We start from the raw sequence: 12724 nt of genomic DNA, 5'->3' as shown, positions 1-12724 counted from the left end.
TTTTCCTTTTCTTAAAAAAATTGGATTAATTTCTATTTATAAATCTTTGTCAACAGTGATTATTTATGGTCTTTTAATCATTTGATTATTTATTTTTTTATATAGAAGAGTTTTTTTTTGTTTTATATCTTTAATTTCTAAATTACTTTGAAGGTTTTTTTTATGTAAGAGATAATTTAATTTATTTTAAAATAATTTAAAAAAAATTATCATGAGACTATTTTAGTAGCTATTAATCATTAAATATTAATTATCAATAATTAGTTATTTATATAATTATTTAAATTAGAATTGTTTGATATAAATTACTGTTAAATTAATTATTAAATATAAAAATAATTATAGATAAGAATGGCATTCAAGATAATTTAATATAAACTAAGGGAACTCCAAATCTCACTTTAATTTATTTATAGTTAAGGACTAAAAATCTAGATCTAAATCAATTATCGTTAATTTTAATTTTAATATATAATTATTTAAAATTTTAATATAAATTTAAATTACATTTAACGTAGTTAATTAAAAATTTTAACATTAACAATATTTTAATATGATTTTAAAAATATAAAATATAAAAAATAAAAATTAAATATATTATTAAAATAAAAAAAAAAAATAATTTGAGATGATAAAACTGTGATACCGTATCAGTATATTAAAATAATATATAATTATAATTTTTTTTAAAAAAAATTACCAAGTAATTATAATTTTTAAAAATTATTATGCATAGATATTTATTTATTATTTGTTTGTCATGTAGATTATTTTATCATAAAACGATGACAAAATAATAGAGGGACTGTTAATTGGGTCCCAAAAATATCTTGCAGAATCTCATATATAAATGGTCTTTTATGGGGTTTAATCAGTAACACTCACCACCTAAAATTAGAAATCAACAATGGAGTCCCTTTTTTCATTCTCAGTCAGTGCCATGGTCATCATACTACCCCTCATAACACCGCTCATCTATTTGTTTTGGATATCAAGAAAAGCATCCAATAAGCAGAGACTACCACCAGAAGCCGCCGGTGGATGGCCTGTTATTGGCCACCTCCATCTCTTAGCTGGGTCACAGCCACCTCACATAATCCTCGGAAACTTGGCTGACCAGATGGGACCAATTTTCACTATCAAGCTTGGTGTGCATCGCGCTTTGGTAGTAAATAGTTGGGAGTTGGCAAGGGATTGCCTTACAACGAACGACAAAGCTTTTGCCAATCGTCCTAAATCTCTGGCCATGGAAATATTGGGCTATAATTATCAAATGTTTGGCACCAGCCCATATGGAGAATACTGGCGCCAAATTCGCAAGCTTGTCACTCTTGAGGTTCTCTCAAATCATCGGCTAGAGAAGCTCAAACATGTGCGAAAGGCGGAGGTTAAAGTAGCCATCGAAGGATTATACCAGCAATGGATCAAGAACAAAAATGATTCGGACAAACTTTTGGTGGAGATGAAGAGATGGTTTTTCGAAGTAAATCAAAATGTGGTATTCAAGATAGTTGTAGGGAAGAGATTTGTAGAGTGTAATAAAGGCGATGAAGGTAGAGATAGTGATGATGACTGGAGATCAGCACTGAGAGATTTTTTCAAACTCATGGGGAAGTTTGTAGTGTCAGATGCGTTTCCATTCCTAAGGTGGCTAGATTTTGGCGGGGATGAGAAGGAGATGAAGAAGACTGCAAAAGAGCTGGACAATATAATTGGAGGATGGTTGCACGAACACAAGCAGAAGAGAGCTTCGGGCGTGGTATATAAGGGGGGAGGAGAAGACTTCATGGATGTGTTATTGTCAATCCTGCAAGACGCAAAAGAGCTTTCTAACCGAGATGTTGATACTATCAACAAATCTACCTGCCTGGTATAGAGATATTTACATGAACATATTAAATTAGTGAAAGATCGATGTTTTATTTGTTCTGAATGCTACAGTTTCTCTGATTCATGCAGGCTATAATTCTAGGGGCTTCAGAGACTACATCGGTGACGCTAACTTGGACTTTGTCATTACTACTCAACAATCGCCATGTCCTAAAGAAAGCACAACAAGAATTGGACACCCTTGTCGGTAGAGAAAGGCAAGTGAAGGAATCAGACATGAAGGATTTGGTTTACCTTCAAGCCATCATCAAAGAATCGTTTAGGTTGTATCCTGCTGCTCCATTATCGGTGCCACATGAATCCATAGAAGATTGCAGTGTAGGAGGCTATCACATTCCAGCAGGTACACGCCTTATTGTAAATGTTTCAAAAATTCATAGAGATTCACGAGTGTGGTTGAATCCTTCAGAGTTTATACCAGAGAGGTTTCTCACAACCCACAAGGATGTTGATGTTAAGGGCCAGAATTTTGAGCTACTACCATTCGGCAGTGGAAGAAGAATCTGTCCTGCAGTCTCATTTGCTCTTCAAGTTTTGAACCTTACACTTGCTACTTTGTTACATTCTTTCGAAATTGAAACTCCTTCAGGCCAACCAGTTGATATGAGTGAGAGTGCTGGAATGACCAACCTCAAAGCCACCCCTGTGGATGTTCTTCTTACGCCGCGCCTTCCTCCACCCCTTTATGCTGCTACCAATTAATAAATGACGCCAACTATGGGGAAATTCTTCTCTGGATCCACATAACTGCTATATGTATGCGGGTAGACTTTCATCATTAATTATGATAAATTTTATATGGTTATAAAAAATTATTATATAATCGTGTATTACTTGCTAGAGAAAATTATGGGTGGTGTTATTTGGACTCTATCACCTGATATTTGCACCCCACATTAGCTTTCTTTAAGGGAAGAAAGAAAAGTTTAATTAACCTTTTATTCATGAAAAAATTATTTAAATTTAATTAATTATAAATTTAAAATATAAATATACCATATTTATTTATGATTGTGTTGTGTTGATTTATGCAAATTCGATACACAGTTCTATGCTGAATTATTTTATTGTTTTTATTATTTTTTTATTGTTGCATATCAAAATGTTTATAAAGAGGGGATAGCATATTCAAATTCATAATATTTATTGAAATGTTAAATAACTATATAAATTATTTGACTCACTTAATTCATAATTTGCTCTTGAAATTGACTCCACGGTAAATATATATTTTTTTTAAAAAAATTCCACTGTAAATATTATTAAATGATATTTATTGTATTAATATGCAATAAAATATACTTTGGATGATTTTCATAAAAATATTTCGGTTTAATTGTTTTACTTTTTTATTAAAAATTTAATAGGCTTTGATATTTAAATTAAATATAATAATACTCGTATGATATCGAGATGAAAATATTTTCTTATGGCTAACAAATTTTAAGACGGTGCTCTTTTATATTAAATTAAATTACGTAGATCATAATAAAAAATCAATGATTTAATATTTTTTATTAAACTGGTATAAACTTTCCGAAGACAAACAGACAAGCCAGTGAAGATATTTTAGATATAAAATTATTATAAGACAAAAAGACGGTGGAAAAATAATCAGATAAGAAAATCTGACCACGGAAAAAAACAAAACAAAGGATAAGAAAATCTGACACCTATCACAATAGCCACTATCTCTACTAACAAAACGGCAACGATTAGGGTGGTCACAGAAATTATTGATTATGATTTTTTAATTATTATTTTAAATTTAATAAAATTATAAATTTAAATTAAATTATTAGACAACGATTTAAAAGATAGTTTCTTCTTCTCCTCTCTTGTATTATTTTTTAGTAAACTCTGTATGATGTTCTCACCTGTCATTTATAAAATAGATTTTTTTTTATTAATATAACAGACAGATCAACAGATCAAAATCTCTATCAGACTCAATAATTATCATAATAATTATAATCTTCATCACATATTTCAAATTTTAAAAAATTCTAGAGACAATGGCTATCTATCTTCGAAATGTTAAATAACTATATAAATTATTTGACTCACTTAATTCATAATTTGCTCTTGAAATTGACTTCACTGAAAATACATATATATTTTTCTTTTGAAAAAACTCCACTGTAAATATTATTAAATGATATTTATTGTATTAATATGCAATAAAATATTCTTTGGATGATTTTCATAACAATATTTCGGTTTAATTATTTGATTTTTTTATTAAAAATTTGACAAGCTTTGATATTATCACTAGTCGAGAGCTCTTAGCCTAAATTAAGTATAATAATACTCATATAATGATGGATGGAAATATTTTCTTATGGCTAACAAATTTTAAGACGGTGCACTTTTATATTAAATTAAATTAAGTAGATCATAATAAAAAAATCAATGATTTAATATTTTTTATTAAACTGGTACAAACTTGAAGACAAACAGACAAGCCAGTGAAGATATTTTAGATATAAAATTATTATAAGACAAAAAGACGGTGGAAAAAATAATCAGATAAGAAAATCTGACCACGGAAAAAAACAAAACAAAGGATAAGAAAATCTGACACCTATCACAATAATCACTATCTCCACTAACAGAGGATAAGAAAATCTGACGCCTATCCAGCAACGGAGGTAAGACATATTTTTATTACTGTATGTTCATATTGCATAAATTTTATGTGAAGAAGAGGTATTTTTGTTGTCACTGAGAGCTCATATTTTTTATGTAGACTAAGGATAAGTCTAATAGTTTCAAAGTGGAGGTGAGAAAATCCCTCCTATCTCTATCTAGGAATCAATTGAGGTGGGATTTCCAGGGTTATATACTGTTCAACTGATGAGCTCTGAAGGGAGCATTGATCCATTTTGAAAGCCTGAACGTATTCTTTTGATAAAGATCTTCTAGAAGAAATGAGAGATCTAATAGATCTGGTTAGAGATCTGGATCGTCTATAAATGTTGTAAGGACTGAGAAGTGGTAAGAGAGATTTTCCAACTTGAGCATCTTCAGGCAGGATAGATATTTCTATGAGATTATCAATTCGGGAAGACAGTGTTCTGTGTAGTGGTGAAGAAAAAGAGAGGGAAGAAGTGAGGTTAACAATTTCAGAAGGTGAAGGGGACTGAAGAAGAGTTTCAGTAGCAGGATGAAGTGTTTGACAAGCCATACTTGATACGTGGCGTTGTGCCCAGAGATCGCTCTACCTTCTAGGAAGGAGTCAAGCAGTTACTAGTTTCCAGCCGATATACCAATAGATGAAAGAAGATGGCAGAAAATAGAGGAATAATAATTGAGTATACTTTCAAGGATTAAGTATTTCTCCCCTACTCACCGATGAAGTATGTATAATACAAACATAATCAGGCTCTGATACCAGAATGAGCCAGGAGCCCTTACCATACACATAATGTACTCATGCTATTGATGCGTCCCAACCGCAAGTGCACGGGTCGTACAAGTAATATAGAAAAGATATCGATCCCACGAGGAGTTGTGTTAATGATTGAATTTTCGATATAAAAGTTGACTAAATTGAAGTATTCATGAAATTAAAATAATGAATTAATGGGTAATGGAGTACGAAATCTAAATGTGCAAATTTAATATTCTATTCAACAATGTATTAATTAAACTAAAATTGCATCAAATTGAAATAAGCAAGTTCAAATATGGCAATATTTAAAATGGCAAATGATTAAATTCGATTAGAAATTAACAATGGTAAAAAGGCGATTCCGGAGTTCGGGATTTCATATTCAAGCTATTTTGGGATTTTCCCTAGCTAGCCCAATCCATGAAATTTATGGGTTTAAAGGAGATTAATTCTAAAATCCTTTGAAAACTCTTTCGAGTGAGACAAAGAGTGCCTTAATTAACTTAATCCTACTTTCGTGGAGTTAAAATTAACCAAGACCCATTAGGTTCTTTAATCAATCTATTAAAACCCTCTTAACCCTTAGTCTATTTCTAGATCTAAGTTAATTAAGTCCAATTTCTTGATTAACTATCACTTGGTTTCTCCTTTCTGCTTCAACCAAGGATTAAGAACATAACTTAATGGGGCCCTTCATTAAGCATGTGAATAAGCACACAAGAAATGGATTAAACCTCATAAATTCATTAAATTGGGACTAACCTTTCAAATCCACAAAAATAACTAAAATATTACATCCCTTACTCCGAATCAAAAGTAAACTACTCACTATCCATAATGCTTACAAGATATGATGAGTTTAAATGGAAATAAAGCTTTAATCTAAGCTAAGAAGTAAGAAATTAAACACTAGAAATGTAGAAAAATGTAAAGGAAGGAAGAAATCTGCAAATCTTGGTTAAAAATGGTGTGGAAGGTGAAAATGACTCCTCAAATTCGCCTCTCTTCTCCTCTTCTTCTTTTCTCCTTGCCTCCCTTCTAAAATGAGAAAATGGGACTATTTATAGCATTTTTCCGACATGGAGCCCTAAAATGGTATGTTCTAGGAGGAATTATTTGAGGGAATCTCCGCCACTCATTAATGAACTCTTCATGGATCGCATAAGTGGATCGCATAAGTTATGCAGTCCCTTATGCGATTTTACTGGTTCAGGTCACTTATGCGGCCGCATGACTTAGTGCATAGGTTATGCACAATTTCGTGAATGTGCATAAGGGAGGCGAGAATGTGCATAAGCTATGCGATCTCCTTATGCACATTTCGCTGGTTCTGGAACGATGATCTTTCTCCTTATGCAGATCTGCATAGCTTATGCGGCAAGTTATGCCGTTTGGTCAATGCATATTTCACTTGAAAACTTGTTTTGACATCTTTTTTGTAGAAGACACTCCTCAATGGCAAAATTCTCTTTAGTCCTTCAAAACACCATTTTTCCTACAAAACAAAGTAAAAATTACAAATTAATCCAAAATCGACAATTATGAAAAACTAACTAATTAACTAATAAAATTAGCTAAAAATGACTAATAATCAAATAAAAATGGTTATGAAATTAAACCTAAATGATTATGCAAAATGTATGCATCAAATACCACAAAACTCAAGCTTTTGCTTGTCCTCACGCATACTTTAATATGTAATGCAAAAATTTTTGGGGTGCCTTATCCAAAGAACTATGAAAATCACCTATTAAAGTAACTTAACACACCTTCACCATACCAAAGAATCCATATACCCATCCTTCAAAATGCAAAGAATCTAATGCTTATCCAAGCTTTCACCGCTTAGCCATCAAGTCAATTATCATTCAAAATCCCCAAACCAACAAATCAAAAGAGATAGTCATGCTCAAAAAGAATTCTAGGACAATTGATAACCAAAGTATCTCAACATAGAATGATAGAATTGAATGAATAGATGAATAGTTTTCCAATCCCATAGGCAAATTCCCTACTCCTATCTCCACTAATGTAGCAAGTACTATCAAGAGATCAAAGGTCTTTTTAGGGATGTAATGAGGCCATGGGGTTTAAAATGAGGCTAAGAAGAAAGATGGGTAAAAAGTATTCAAAGCATGAGAATATTTTCAATTTTTAAACATAAGGTACACTTCTTATTTTATTATAATTTTTTTCTTTTTCTTCTTTTTTCCTTTTTTTTTTTTTTTGTATATATGGAGGAGAGAAGTACACAATGAGAATTGTCAAGTGCTAGCATAGTTTACAAAACACATAAAAATGGAGGGACATTTTGATACTTTAGACTTGTATTTTGCATTTTCTTTTGATGATTGTCCCTAAAAATGCCACCCCCAAACTCATTTCTTTTAATACTTTGGGTGGATTTCTTTCATTTTGAATGGCAATAGTGAAAAGCACATATACTAGCACTTTTACAAGATGACAAGCACTTCTTCTCCCTTTTTTTGTATATTTTTTCTTTTTTTTTTTATTTTATTTTATTTTTTTAGAAAGTGTACCTAATATTCAATATTATTCTCATGAAAAGGGTTGGAGTGTTTGGTTCATTGGCTAGGTAGCAATAAGGATTTCAAGAAAAATTAGGGATAAAAAGGCTCAAAGGGGTTTTCAAAGGTCAATTTTAATTAGGAAAAAGGGCCAAAGGTTTAAAATGAGAAGGTTTAAATCAAAGAATGCCTAATCATCTCTCTTTTCAAGTATAAGCTGATATTTCGCCTTGAAAGGTTTAGAAAATTTGTTCTAGGATTGGTGAGACATCATTTGACTACCTTATATCCAATAACTCCCTCTAAACACTCCAATCTCTAAAGGACTAGTTGGGTGGCTTTTTGGCTAAGAAGATATAGGCAAGGGATAAACACTTCAAAACTTTGCACCTCTTAGGAAACTTTCGATCCACAAACCCAACTAAAGGTAAGTCAAATCACTCTCATAGGCAACTTTTCAATACTCAAGGGATTTGGCAAAAGATTTTAATGCATGATGCATGATTCCTAAAAATGAGCAATGCATTAACTAAATGGAAGAAGTCTATTTGTGTGCAAAGTGTATAATTTCTAAGTGATGTATAATGTGTGTGTAAATGTGTTATGTATATGTATGTATGGATGTATATGTAAAATATTTACAATATATGTAAATGAAATGGGATGAGATGTTCCTATACTCAAAATGTAAAAAAAATGAAGCAAAAATCAAAATGAATGTGCACCCCCAAACTCAAAATTAGACATTGTCCTCAATGTCTCAAGTAGTGCATTATCAAAATTCAAAGTAAAGAGAAATTACCAGGAATTGTGAAATTTAAGAGCAAAAGGAAAGAGTTACCTGGTATAGAGCAGATGAGAATTCAAGGAATAATGGTGATGCATAAGAGGTCAGACAGTTATGCAGAGTAAAGTGCTGTCCAAAACATGTGCATAAGTAGGGTGCATAAGCCGTGCGGTTCTGCATGAGTGGCAATAAGGGTTGCATAGGCTATGTAAAATATTTGCAAAAAAATTTTTTTTTTTTTTTTTTTTTTTTTTGGTCATGCGGAAGTGCATAAGTTATGCACTCTCCTTATGCAAGTCTCAGCAGGTTTTAACTTTTCCAGAACATGTGCATAAGTAGGGTGCATAAGCCATGCGGTGCTGCATAAGTGGCAATAAGGGTTGCATAGGCTATGTAAAATATTTGCATAATTTTTTTTTTTTTTTTTTTTTTTTTTTTTTTTGTGCATAAGTAGGGTGCATAAGCCATGCGGTGCTGCATAAGTGGCAATAAGGGTTGCATAGGCTATAAAAATATATATATATATATATATATATTTTTTTTTTTTTTTTTTTTTTTGGTCATGCGGAAGTGCATAAGTTATGCACTCTCCTTATGCAAGTCTCGGCTGGTCTTGAAATTTTGAGGAGCGAAGTCATGCGGGAGTGCATAAGTTATGCACTCCCCTTATGCACCTCTCGGCAGAATTGGTTTTTCAGAAATTTGGGTCATGCAGAAGTGCATAGGTCATGCACTCTGCTTATGCAGTCTTCGGCAATTTTTGGAACTTGGGTTGGTGGTTATGCAGATGTGCATAAGCTATGCACTCTGCTTATGCACTCTTCGGTGGGTTTTGAAATTCAGAGTATGAGGTCATGCAGAAGTGCATAAGCTATGCACTCTGCTTATGCAGGTCTCGGCAACTTTAGTTTTTCGGGTTTTCGGTCATGCGTATGCATAGGTTATGCACTCTGCTTATGCACCCCTCGGCAAGTTTGAATTTTTGGAGTTTCTGGTCATGCGGAAGTGCATAAGTTATGCATCTTCCTTATGCACCCCTCGGCAGAACTGGAAGTTCAGAGTTTTTTGGTTATGCAGAAGTGCATAGGTTATGCACTCTGCTTATGCAGACTTCGGCAGAGAGAGAAAATGCAGGATTTGAAGTCATGCAGTTGTGCATAAGTCATGCACTCACCTTATGCAGTTTTTACAGATATGAAATTTGACAAAATGAGGTTATGCAGAACTGCATAGGCTATGCACTCTCCTTATGCACTTGCAATAAAGGTGAAAAATGGCAAGAATTGTGGTTATGCAGGATTGCATAAGCTATGCAGTTGCTTATGCACAATTCAACAAGATTAGGATTGCAATAGAATATGATTTGCAAGTGTGAAAAATACCCTAAAATGAAGAAATATAATTCTATGAAGCATAAACCATGAGAAATTTTCACAAAAAAAACACATCAATATATACAAAGTTCATCAAAAAGGCATCACACAAGCATGTAAAAATGGATCCTACATAAAAGACCTTTGAGAACTATGCCATTTTAAGACAAATTCTGCAAATCAACATTTAGCACATAAAACTCCATAAAATTTGCATGAAGTTGCATCTAACCACAAATGATGAAATGAAGTCTCCAAGTTTTGCCAAGAAAATGCAGCATTTTTACCTTGAATCCTACAACCCAAAGAAGCTCAAAACTGCAAAAATGACTCACTTACCACCATATTAAGATTAAAATCACACATACTTAAAAGTCTCACACCCAACCTCACCAAAAACACAAGCCATCTGCTGCAAACACCCTCTTTGCTGCAGAATTTCTTCTTCCTCTCTGCATAAACCAGATTGCAGCTCAAGGACAGAATCTATCTGCTGCAGACTTTTCCTTTTCTGCAGATTGCATTTTTCCTCTGCAATAACCAGATTGCAGCTCCCAATAGTTCACCAGCCTTTCTTCATTGATATACATCTACAAGGGACAAGATTTAATAATGTCAAAAATTGAATTTGAGGAAATTTAAGATAAAAACAAAATTAATGAAAATGAAAGTAAATCAACAAAAGCAAAATAAAAGGACTTGGGATGCCTCCCAAGAGCGCTAATTTATAGTCCTTAGCTAGACTCTTTTCATGTTTCATGGTGGCTGAAATTGGAATTTGTTGCCTCTGTTTCCAATAGGTGCTTCAATGAATCTATACTTCATTTTCTTTCCATCACATGAGAAGATCCTTGTTGCTTTGTCTAAAAATCCGACCATTTCTTTCTTGATAACCTTTGGTGCATCTTTTTCTTTGAGAGATGGTTGCTTTACTTCACTTTTCTCCATTTGCTCAACTTGAAAGATTGGTGCCATAGGACAAGGTGGATTACTATTCAAATCTTGTGCAAATGCAGCCTCTTTTGGATTTTCATCATTGATACTCCCTTCATGGATAAGACAACTTTCAAGAGAAGCCTTCGGATAGCTCTTTCTAAAGTGCTCTTTTACTAACTCATCAACTATATCAATTCTCAAACAAGAGTCTACATCTTCATGTTGCTTCTTCTTATCATTGCCAATATTGAAGACTAACTGATCCTCTCCGATTCTAAGAGTAAGCTTTTCACCTTTCACGTCAATCAAAGCACCAGCTGTAGCCAGGAAAGGCCTCCCCAAAATGATTGGCATATGAGAATCCTCTTCCATGTCCAAAATGACAAAGTCAACTGGGATGTAAAATTTTCCAACCTTCAGTGGTATATTTTCCAAGATCCCTTCTGGATATTTAATTGATCTGTCTGCCAACTGAAGAGAAATGTGGGTTGGCTTAAGATCTCCCATGTTAAGCTTCTCATAGATGGAGAGGGGCATAAGGCTTACACTAGCCCCTAAATCACATAAAGCTTTTATAGAACATGATTCCCCAATATGGCATGGAATTGAAAAACTCCCTGGATCCTTGAGCTTTGGAGGAAGTTTCCTTTGGAGGATAGCACTACATTCCTCAGTTAAGGCTACAGTCTCATAATCTTCAAGTCTTCTTTTGTTTGAGAGAATTTCTTTCAAAAACTTAGCATAAGAAGGCATTTGGGAAAGAGCATCGATAAAAGGCACATTTATATATAGCTTCTTCAAAACCTCTAAGAACTTCCCAAATTGCTTATCAAGCTTGGCTTTTTGAAATCTCTGTGGAAAGGGAAGCTGTGGCTTGTAAGGCTCTGGAGGTATATATTTCTCTTCTTTCTCTCCAACCTCCTCTTTACCTTTTCTTGCACTCCCTTTTTCACTTTTTTGTTTTTCATCTCCCTCAAAATCTTCCTCATTTTCTCTCTTTTTAACTTTTTCACTCTTCTCATTATGCACTATTTTACCACTCCTCAGTGTGATGGCATGACATTGCTCCCTTGGATTTTCTGTTTGACTAGGAAGTTTCCCCATAGAATTGGTACTTGATGAGCATGCTTGTTGTGCAATCTGATTTTACTTAATAATATTGTGTGTTTGCATTTGTTTCTGCCTTGCTTTCATCTCTCTCAACTCTTGTTCACGATTAATTTGTTTATCATGAATTTGTTGTAATATAGCCTCTGTGGTGTAACTTTGTTCTTGCTGTCTTGGTAAAGGTGCGATTTGCATTCTTTTCTTTGAAAACTAGGTGGTGGTTGCCTAGGTTGTTGGTATTGATGCTCTTGTTGTTGTGATGGAAAGTTCTGAGTTGAAGCTTGATTTTGCTGATTCTCCCATGAAAAATTGGGATGATTCCTCCAAGCATATGAAGGATAATCTACTCCACAGCTCATTGTTCCTTCTGCATAAGTAACTTGTTGAGAACTTCCAGAGCATGATGATGAACTGACTAGCATACTTAAATCCTCCATTTTCTTAGCAAGGACATTAGTGAGTGCATCAAATTTGGCATTGATCATGTTGAATGGATCAAGCTCATACATTCCAAAGAACTTGCCTTTTTGAGTTGGAGTTGACCCTCTTGGACTACTCCATAGATGACTGTTTCTTTGCTATTTTCTCTAATAACTCATAAGCTTCATCTTCATGCTTAATGATGAATTCTCCAGTTTGAGCATCAATGATTCCTCTGATAGCAGGAGTGACATTTGTGTAAAAATTCTGGTTTATCATCCATTTAGGA

General features: G+C 33.3%; 1 protein-coding gene across 1 annotated transcript; it reads left to right on the top strand.

The window, feature by feature from the left end:
- Positions 1–864: 864 nt before the first annotated feature.
- LOC131172218 (cytochrome P450 CYP82D47-like) lies at positions 865–2773 on the top strand. Its single transcript, XM_058133169.1, has 2 exons — positions 865–1870; positions 1960–2773. The coding sequence occupies exons 1-2, from the start codon at positions 908–910 to the stop codon at positions 2590–2592; spliced, it is 1596 nt and encodes a 531-aa protein (XP_057989152.1). The 5' UTR covers positions 865–907; the 3' UTR covers positions 2593–2773.
- The last annotated feature ends 9951 nt before the right edge of the window (positions 2774–12724 follow it).

The sequence above is a fragment of the Hevea brasiliensis genome, chromosome 2 (genome assembly GCF_030052815.1).
Source record: "Hevea brasiliensis isolate MT/VB/25A 57/8 chromosome 2, ASM3005281v1, whole genome shotgun sequence".
Lineage (NCBI taxonomy): Eukaryota > Viridiplantae > Streptophyta > Magnoliopsida > Malpighiales > Euphorbiaceae > Hevea > Hevea brasiliensis.
Note: the sequence above shows the minus strand (reverse complement) of the source record. Positions and strands in the feature narration are given on the sequence as shown.